Below are 9,417 nucleotides of genomic sequence, written 5' to 3' on the forward strand. Positions count from 1 at the left end.
CTTCTGAATTAGTTTTTCTTGGGAATATTCCAGGCTCACCCTCATTGTAAACACGTTTGGAAATTCCCAACTCCAGGGGAGACTCTTCTGCCTCTTTTCTTTGTGCTGAAGCAACATAATAAGAATACAAGGCATATAGAAATTGACATTTTCATTTGAACCATTACCTACTCTGCTTACATGACTATTGGTTGTTAGTATTCCAAAGAATACTAATATATCATTAGAATGTCAATACAGTAAATGAGATACCATTTGATATCTTGTGTAGTTCCAAGGATTTACTAAATATTGCTTTCCATTTGCTGTTTTTTTTTTACTTGTTCATTCATTTATAATTCATTCATGCATTTAATATTTATTAAGTATTTCCTGTGCCAGAAAGCATGCTGGGCAGTGCTAAATACATGTTAGTTAGGACACAGTCATGACCCTCAAGAATCCTTCTGTTTACTGAAAATGAAAAGCAAATGTCCCTATTAAAGGGGAAATGTTCTCTGAGAGGTTTTTAGAGGAAGGATGGGAGGTTAGATGATGGCCACATAACCCACGTAGGGAAGAAGAGATCTAGGGAAAACTTCCTGAGTGAGTTACTGCCTATACTGTGTATTCTTAAAATTCGTAGTGTTGGGGATAGAGTTGGAGGGAAAGATATGCTCACTGGCTTGGAGAGGGCAGAGAACTTTATATGGTCAAGGAAGTGACCTACAGATATGCAACTCAGGTGAGGGCTGTGGGTATAGATCTGGGGGTCTCAGAAGATAAAATATTTCCTGGGAAATGTCATTTCTCTGGCCAAGGTTTCCTTACAGCCCCTGATAAAGGGGCTGTATTAATGTGAAATGGTCAGATGGACAGAGAAGGAAAGGATATGAAAAGAGAGTGGACTAATTTTAAGCAACATTTAACCACCTACTCTCCTTCTTGCTTTCCGAGAAATGACATGATGTTCTCAGAAAGTAAAGCTTACAAATAAAGTTTCAAAAGTGAAAGCAGTTTATGCAAGCCTGGGGTTGAACTTTTCCTTTCTCTTTCCTCAGTCTCTTCCCCATCCCTAACCTGCTGCAAGGATTTCTGTTTCTTCATCTCCCTCAACCTGATCTAACATTTTCTACCTCACCACTGCTCATTTTCTCAGAATCACCAAATCCTATTGGACAGTGAATGTGGGGTAGCCCTTTCCTGCTGGATAGCAAAGTGCTCGAACATAAAGTATTATTTGTTTATTAACTACACTGCAGCAAAAGTGAAAGAAAATTGATGAGAGCATGCAAGAACAAAGGGCACAGTCAAGTTCGACAACACAGTTGTCCGGGCAGGGGATTTCCAGCTCAACTGTTTGCATATAAGCTGGATGCAAGGTCCGTTTGCTCAGTCTCTTCTTTCTGCTCCTTTGATTGCAGGAATGGCTCCCAATGCTTCCACCCTTGCTGTAAGTTTGCATTTAAAAAAGGGTATGGGGAAAGGCAAAGCATTTTAAAGAGTTGGGAAGATATCTCAGGGATGGATAGTGTTCTAGAAGGAACAGTGGGAAGTGGGATGGTTGGGAAGGCATCTTGAAGGGGATGAATTAGGCATTGGGATCTGTAGAATGGGAAGGAGGGTGCTCAGAAGAGAAACTTGTTATCTGACTTCTGAGTTCTCTTGTGAATCAAACCTTGGACTGACTGCTGTTCAGGGTAAATGGTAAGAAGTGGGGGTGGACTTAGTGTGCAAGATTTAGAATTATGTCAAGATTTAGAATTATGGAAATTTTTTAAAGGTTTTCAAACTAAGTTTCTTGGTCCTTCCAAAGGATAGCTTTACAAAGCTCATTTATTAACTTATCAATGACCTAATGCAGACTTTAAAGAACAACATATGACCTATGAAGAGAACTTGGAATGAGGGCAAGGAGTATATGTGCCATTTAGGTTGGGAAGATTTTTTTTTAAAGATTTATTTATTTGAAAATCAGACTTATACAGAGAAGGAGAAAGAGAGAGAGAGAGAGAGAGAGAGAGAGAGGTCTTCCATCCGATGGTTCACTCCCCAGTTGGCTGCAATGGCTGCAGCTGTGCCTATCTGAAGTCAGGAGCCAGGAGCTTCCTCTGGGTCTCCCACATGAGTGCAGGGGCCCAAAGACTTGGGACATCTTCTACTTACTTCCCAGGGCATAGCAGAGAGCTGGATCAGAAGTGGAGCAGCTGGGACTGGAACAGTGCCCATATGGGATGCCGGCACTGAAGGCGGTGACTTTAACTGCTATGCCACAGCGCCGGCATCTGGAAGATATTTTTGAACAGGGCAGCTTTAAAGGGGCAACACAGAGGTGAAATTCACTACATTTCAGGATTTTTCAATTGTTGAAGTAGGACTGAGATGTAGTCTTTACCTTCTTTAAGTGAGGCTCTGGTCTAATTTAAGAAAAAGGTAATATTGTACCATAGGTGGATATAAAAAAGAAGTATAGGAACTATAGATTAACAGCAACACTGAGGATATGAACATAGTGTCACTGCATTAGGAAAGTTACTATAAAGCAATGGAACATTAGAAAAGAAACTACATGTCTTAATCTGGATTTTCTTGTAAGGTAGCCATGGAGGGGATTCTATGGACAGGAATATCCTGAGAGGCTGCCAAGTCTTGAAAATTGTTTGTGAGTTGTTTTTAGAATATGGTGTACAACTTTTGAAGCTTTGTAGTTGGATTTACTTTTTGGCATTTGACAAACTTTATCTGGACAGGAGAGGCAGGTAAAGTGGGAAATCATTATTATATTTTGAGATGAATAAAATGTATGGTTATAAGGTAATGACACTAATATTCTTGCTTATATTGCAACCTGGAAATTTTGAAAGAGAAATTCCAAGAAGGGGAAGGACACATATTGTTGTAGACAAGCCAGAAGACAAAAAAGGTGGTAGAAGGTGAGAACAATTAAGATAGGAGAGCCAGGGGTACAAGAATACTTAAAAAAAATTCATGAGGAAAAAGCATGAAGAGATAAATTTATTTTAGTGCATAAATGTTTGAAATCCATGTATATGAGAATAATGAGTGGCAGGCATTTTAGGCAACTAACTCTCTCTGGCTCTCATTGGGTAGGTGAATGTCTATTGTGAGACACAGGAATTAATGACATTCGAGGCCAACAGACATGACAGAGTACGGAAGATCAATGAACACGTGAGATCTAAGATCAAGATTCCTGTGCAGGAACAGGTCCTTCTGCTGGGCTCCAAGACTCTAGATCCACAGAGAAAGCTATCATCCTATGGCATTGACAAGGAGAAGACCATCCACCTCACTCTGAAGGTGGTGAAGCCCAGTGATGAGGAGCTGCCCTTGTTTCTAGTGGAGTCAAGAGACCACGGGCAGAGGCATCTCCTGCAAGTGCGAAGATCCAACTCAGTGGTCCAGGTGAAAGAAATGATCAAGATCCTGACTGGTGCAGCCCCTAAAATCCAGAATGTGACTTGCAATGGAAAAAAACTGGAGGATGGGAAGATCATGGCAGATTACAATATTAAAAAAGGCACTTTACTCTTCATGACAGGTTACTGTATTGGGGGGTGACCACCTTGGGGATGGGGTGATAGTAGGAGTAGCAGAGCTTATTTTCTTTCGATTTACTCAGTAGCCACATCTTCTGATGTCTTCCCAAAATGAATGAGACTCAAATAGATTAAGATTTGGGTGAGGTGGGTAGGATGAAGGAAAATTTCCAACTCTATAATTCTTTGGTCCTAACATAGCTGATTAAATGGCAGGCTCTCGGCCTTTTGGCTAAGATCAAGTGTGTGAAAGGGCAGGATCATTTATAATGTATTATTGAGGATAGGAAGTAAATTTTTAATGTACACTTGAAATAGCATTCAAAGCTAACTTTTTGAAACTCAATCCTTTCTGATTTATAGAAAACTCCTATTTTTTTCCTCTGTAACAAGATAGTAAGTTTTAAATTGGGTTCCATGTTGTATTAATTTCTGTGTTTCTATATTAAACCCAGTGCTTCATCTATAATATCACTCAATTATTGCTGAACCAAATTGACTTTCTCCTTATAGAGAATAGTAAAATGACATGTGAAGAAGTAAATTAATTACTCTGATGATAATTATCATTAATAAATAATTCAGAGATTCAATTAAACTGCTTCCTCTCTCCTTTTTAAAAAAGCTGTTTGGTGTGAAGTGAAATCTGGAATCGTGTCTCCGATTACCCTCTGTGTCACATATTTAGTTCCAATTGTTTTTACTTCTGCAGATGGTGGTGGGCATGATAAAGTCTTTTCAATATGGACCTGGAGATTTTGTGTCTCTAGAGGGGACCCTTGTGTGTGGATTACCTCAGAAGGAATGGACGTCCTGAAAGGTAGACACCGATGACCAGTCAGATGGCACACAGAGTCTTGAGTGACGGCTACAGGATTCCTTGAGGACAAGGAACCTGTCTCCCAAGTCATATTTCCTCTCTTGATGAGCTTAGGAGAAAGTTCGGGGGCCATTTTCCCCTCCCTAAACAGGTAAATATAGAGGAAATATTTATTTCCTTCAAGAATCTGAACATTTCCTGATGAGAGGAAGCAATCTTCTCCAATAACCTTGGACTCCCTGAGGACAAATCTTGTATTGTCACTAAATACATAAATAGCATGGAGGCTAGGCGGGCAGACTCTCCAATGGGCATTTCCTTTCTTGGTTCCTGTCCAGTACCTTTGCCCCGCCCCAACCCAATCACTGTCCCGGGTGCCCTCTCCGCAGACTCCCCAGGAACCTCCTCGCGGCGCCCTTCACCTCCTTATTCCGGAGAGTGTAGATGAGCGGGTTGAGGGCCGGCGTGACCACCGTGTAAAAGAGCGAGACGAACTTGCCCCGCCCCTGGTTGTAGCTGTGTGTGGGCTGCAGGTAGGTGTAGATGGCCGAACCGTAGAAGAGGCAGACGGCAGTCAGGTGGGACCCGCACGTGCCCACCGCCTTCCTCCGACCTGCTCTGGACCGCATGCCCCAAACAGCGTGGCCCACGGCCCCATAGGAAGCCAGGATGACGGTGGACGGCAGCAGCAGGATGACCACGCGGGCGCCGAACATCTGGCGCTCAATGGTTTCTCTGCCGCCGCCGCAGGCCAGCTTGAGCAGCGCCGGCAGCTCGCAGATGAAGTGGTCCAGCAGGCGCGGCGCGCAAAGCGGTCGCACAGCCAGGAGCGCTGTTTGCGCGGCGGAGTTGGAGAGGCCGCCTAGCCAAGAGGCGCCGGCCAGCAAGCTGCAGAGACGCGGAGAGGTCAGCCCGGCGTAGTGCAGCGGGCGGCACACGGCGACCGCGCGGTCCAGCGCCATCACGGCCAGGAGGACGCATTCGGCGGAGCCTAGCGCCAGCGAGGCGCACAGCTGGGCCATGCAGCCGCCGCGCGGCAGCCAGAGTGCGGGGGCGCGCAGGTTGGCCAGCAGCGGGGGCACCACGCTCGTGGTGAAGCCCGCGTCCACCAGGGCCAGGTGGCACAGGAAGTAGTACATGGGCGTGTGCAAGCGCGGGTCGCGCACAGCCAGCAGCACCAGCGCCGAGTTGCCTGTCAGAGTCAGGAGGTAGCAGAGAAGGACAAGGACGAAAAGGACCGGCTGCAGGGAGGGCCAGTCGGAGAAACCCAGCAGGAGGAAGCGCTCCTCTGCGCTGTGGTTGCCCTGAAGAGGAAAACTTCCGGAATGTTTGAAACCAAAAGAGGACACCAAATGTGGGGGTGTGCTGGCGGAAGGGCCGGGAGCCCGTGCAATGTTTATTTATTGGCTGTACATTTACAGATCTGAATTTAGTGAGTCGCCTGCTACTTGTTCTTTGATACAAGGGTACTTCGAAAAGTTTGCTGAAAACAGACTTTAAAAACGGGGTTTATCTTGGTGCAAAAATATTTTAAGGCTGTGCATAGTTTGTTTCATAATACACAATTACTAGCTTTTCACAGATGACTTAATAAGTATAAATCTTATGAAGGATACGGAACTTCCGCTTTATGGGTGAACAAACTGAGGGCAGGAAAAGCTAATTTAGTTGTCCTAGGGGCTGACACTGTGGCGCAGCGGGTTAACGCCCTAGCCCATTCTAAGTCTGCCTCTCTCTCAGAAAGCACATAATGCCTAAAAATAATGGCAATGCCCAAAACCTGGCCTAACCAACCCTTGGTAATCAGCATTTAGCCTGCTTTGTTTCGGGTGCTCTGTTTTTATTAATACAGCTGCTAAATTAAAATAGAGATGGGAATGGAAGAATCCCAGAGCAGACAAAGCCAGTTAGATCTTCTAAGTGACCTTCACTTTGCTTGACTTGGAAACAAAAGCATTACTTGACCTATTTCTTGCAAATGCCTATATTAGAGGAAAACAGACCAACCAATCAGAAGCAGCCACCAGATGGTTGTGGCTGCCTAACTGCTCAAATGAACTCTAAATTTTTAGTATCTCAGTTCATGCAGAAATTTTTTTAAAAAATATTTATTTTCTTATTTGAAAGGCAGAAAGAACTAGAGAGACAGTGACAGAGAGGGATCTTCCATCTGCTGGTTCACTCCCCAAATACCTGCAATGGCCAAGACTGGGCTGGGCCAAAGCCAGAAACCTGGAACTAAATCTGGGTCTCCCACATGGATGTCGGAGACCCCAGTACTTGAGTCATTACTAATCTCTCCCAGTATACATTAGCAGGAAGCTGGAATCAGGAATAGAGATAGGACTCAGATGCAGGCACTCTGATATGTAATGCTAGTATCCCTGCTGCACCAAGGCCTGCCCCTTTTTGCTGTTGATTTCTGCTTTGCTGTGAACAGAGGCTGATTCCAATGTCCACGCCCTTGTTGATGTAAGAACTAATGTAATGATTGATATAAGTACTGAGGAACAAATGCTTTCTGTAGACCAGAAGTTAGACGTGGTTCTACCTAGCATAGCTGTCAGCTGGTATGGAGAACATGCAATTCCTTTTGTCTCAATTTGTTTATCTGTAAATCAGACTTTGAGCTAGATGGTCTCTGTGGCTTCTGTTTTGGCCCTCCAGCTTTAATATCAAATACTTCTCAATAAATGCCAAGGGAATAAAGAGGACACAGTTCTCTAGGATCTTTTGACCCTTGAATTATGTTTAACTATTTTAATGGGACAGAAACTATGATGATTGATATGATGGATAGATTTCATAGAAACCCTTCTGCTGTATGTTTTCTGATTGGTATTATAACGTAGACAGCTTATCTTAAACATCGTTCATTGCTCTTTATTGAAAAATGAGAATCTCTGATTTTTTAGTTCTCAGGGAAAAAACTCTTCCTTCCATGCAAAGAAAAATTTTGTTTACATGTTTCTCTAATTTTATCCTCATTAGGCAGAACAAATATTAATGTTGTGGTTAAAAACAAGCGCTTGGGAGGGGGACTACTTGGATTTGAATTTTGGGTTTATTGTTTCCTAGCTGAGCAACTTTGGACATATTGCTTAACCTGTCTGTGAGCCAATTTCCTCATAAGAAAACAGAAGTAGGTGAAGAGCACCAGATATACAAAGTTCTGGGGCCGGTGCTGTGGCATAGAAGGTTAAGCATCCACCTGCAGTGCCGGCATCCCATTGCGGATGCTGGTTTGAGTCCCAGCTGTTTCACTTCCTTTCAAGCTCCCTGCTAATGTGCCTGGGAAAGCAGCAGAAGATGGCCCAAGTACTTGGGTCCCTGCACCCACATGGGAGACCCAGAAGAAGTTCAGCCTGGCCCAACCGTGTCTGTTGTGTCCAACTGAAGAGTGAGCCAGCAGATAGAAGATCTCTGTCTTTCCCTCCCCTTTTCCTTTCTCTCTCTCTCTCCCTCTCTCTCACTCGCCTTTCAAATAAGTAAAATAAATCTTTAAAAAAACACACAAAGTTCTTAGAACAGCTCCTGGCACATAGGAGATGTTTAGTGAGTGTTAACTATTGTCATCCCTATTTCAGGAACAGGAAATAGGTTTTTAAAAAGAGTTCTTCCTACGCTTGGTAGTGACAGAACTGGTATAAAAATTCATAGTCTTTTTTATATATTAGCTCTGATTTTTACTCACCTGAAAATTAGACAATGAGCTTATTTTAAGAAGCAGGATAGCAGGTAAACTGAAATTCAATAATTTGGGGCTGGTGCTGTGGTGTAGCAGGCTAGATGGCAGATGCTGGCATTCCATATGGGTACTGGTCATGTCCTGGCTGCTCCACTTCCGATCCAGCTCCCTGCTAATGTGCCTGGGAAAGCCGGAGAGTATGGCCCAGGTCCTTGGGTCCCTGAACCCATATGGGAGACCTGGAAGAAACTCCTGGCTTTGGATTGGCCCAGCTCTGGTCTTTGCAAACATTTGAGTTGTGAAGCAGTGGATGGAAGATTTTCTCTCTCTGTCTCTTCTTCTCTCTCTCTAACTCTGCCTTTCAAATAAATAAATAAATAAATAAATTTTTTTAACGAATAAATTCACTAATTTGTCTTGGGTCACCTTGTTTGCACATGCTTGATAGGATTTTTACTCTAATCTGAGTAACCTCAGAGTCCTTGCCCTTCCCCCTTTTCTATAAAGAAGGCTCTGTTATGCTACAGACTATGAAGAGCAAGAGGACAAGCTAAGAGACTTTTAGCTGGAAAGTTATTTATTTGAAAGGAGAGGTAGGAGAAGAGAGCAAGAGACAGAAAGTAAATTTGTAGATAATTTTACAGCATTGAGGTTGTACTGGACATGAATAAGGTACAAGAGGTGACCTTTATGCTTATGACCTAATGGTAACCTGAGAAGCTGTTACAAAACTTTAGATTCTTCAGTGCTATGATTACACTATCACACAGCAGTTCAGTCAGGCGAGCTCTAACCCTTTCCTCTACAAACATGCCACACCATGAAAATAGGCACACAGTGGTAACATTGTACAGATGATATACTGCATGTGTGCACAAGTCCTCCAAATAGCTCAAACATGTACACATATACAATCAGCCCAGCATTCTCTCTCATACCCAGAGGGCAAATTCTTCGTAGAACACTTTGTATACTGTGTCTGCAAGCCTCATTTGATATTCTAGAATGTATTTCTCAACTGAAAGGTTATTTTTTTCCCTTGGCAATGTTAACAGCAAACTTACCTTCATGTCTGACCCTGATGTTTAGACCTTGGCTTTTCAGATCATAAGCTGGTTGCTTGCTCCTGCTCTGGATTCTCTAGGTTTGAGACAGTGGAGGGAGAGATCAACAGAAGATCCAGTTGCATGTCTGTGTTAATTTCTGGAATGGGTGCCTTAGATCAGTGTCATGTGTCTCAGCAAGAAGGGAGGGTGTGGGTGCCATCTTCCTCTCAACAGAGGAATGAACAGCACATCTGGAGAAGGAGGTATTTAAGTCTGTGAAACACAGATCCAGGCATAAGTGGTGACGTCTGTTGTTGGAGAGTT

General features: G+C 43.5%; 2 protein-coding genes across 2 annotated transcripts; one reads left to right on the plus strand and one right to left on the minus strand.

Moving 5' to 3' along the window:
* The first annotated feature begins 1,015 nt into the window (after positions 1-1,015).
* Positions 1,016-4,137, plus strand: UBD (ubiquitin like modifier D). The gene is made up of 2 exons (XM_002714335.6): positions 1,016-1,432; positions 3,091-4,137. Exons 1-2 carry the CDS (start codon positions 1,355-1,357, stop codon positions 3,559-3,561), a joined length of 549 nt encoding a protein of 182 aa, XP_002714381.3. The 5' UTR covers positions 1,016-1,354; the 3' UTR covers positions 3,562-4,137.
* Positions 4,138-4,576: 439 nt separating this feature from the next.
* Positions 4,577-7,063, minus strand: OR2I1 (olfactory receptor family 2 subfamily I member 1). The gene has a single exon (XM_089333288.1). The coding sequence runs from the start codon at positions 5,496-5,498 to the stop codon at positions 4,722-4,724; it is 777 nt and encodes a 258-aa protein (XP_089189414.1). The 5' UTR covers positions 5,499-7,063; the 3' UTR covers positions 4,577-4,721.
* Positions 7,064-9,417: the final 2,354 nt, after the last annotated feature.

Source organism: Oryctolagus cuniculus, chromosome 5 (genome assembly GCF_051225735.1).
Source record: "Oryctolagus cuniculus isolate XC-2025 breed Fujian yellow rabbit chromosome 5, ASM5122573v1, whole genome shotgun sequence".
Taxonomy (NCBI): domain Eukaryota; kingdom Metazoa; phylum Chordata; class Mammalia; order Lagomorpha; family Leporidae; genus Oryctolagus; species Oryctolagus cuniculus.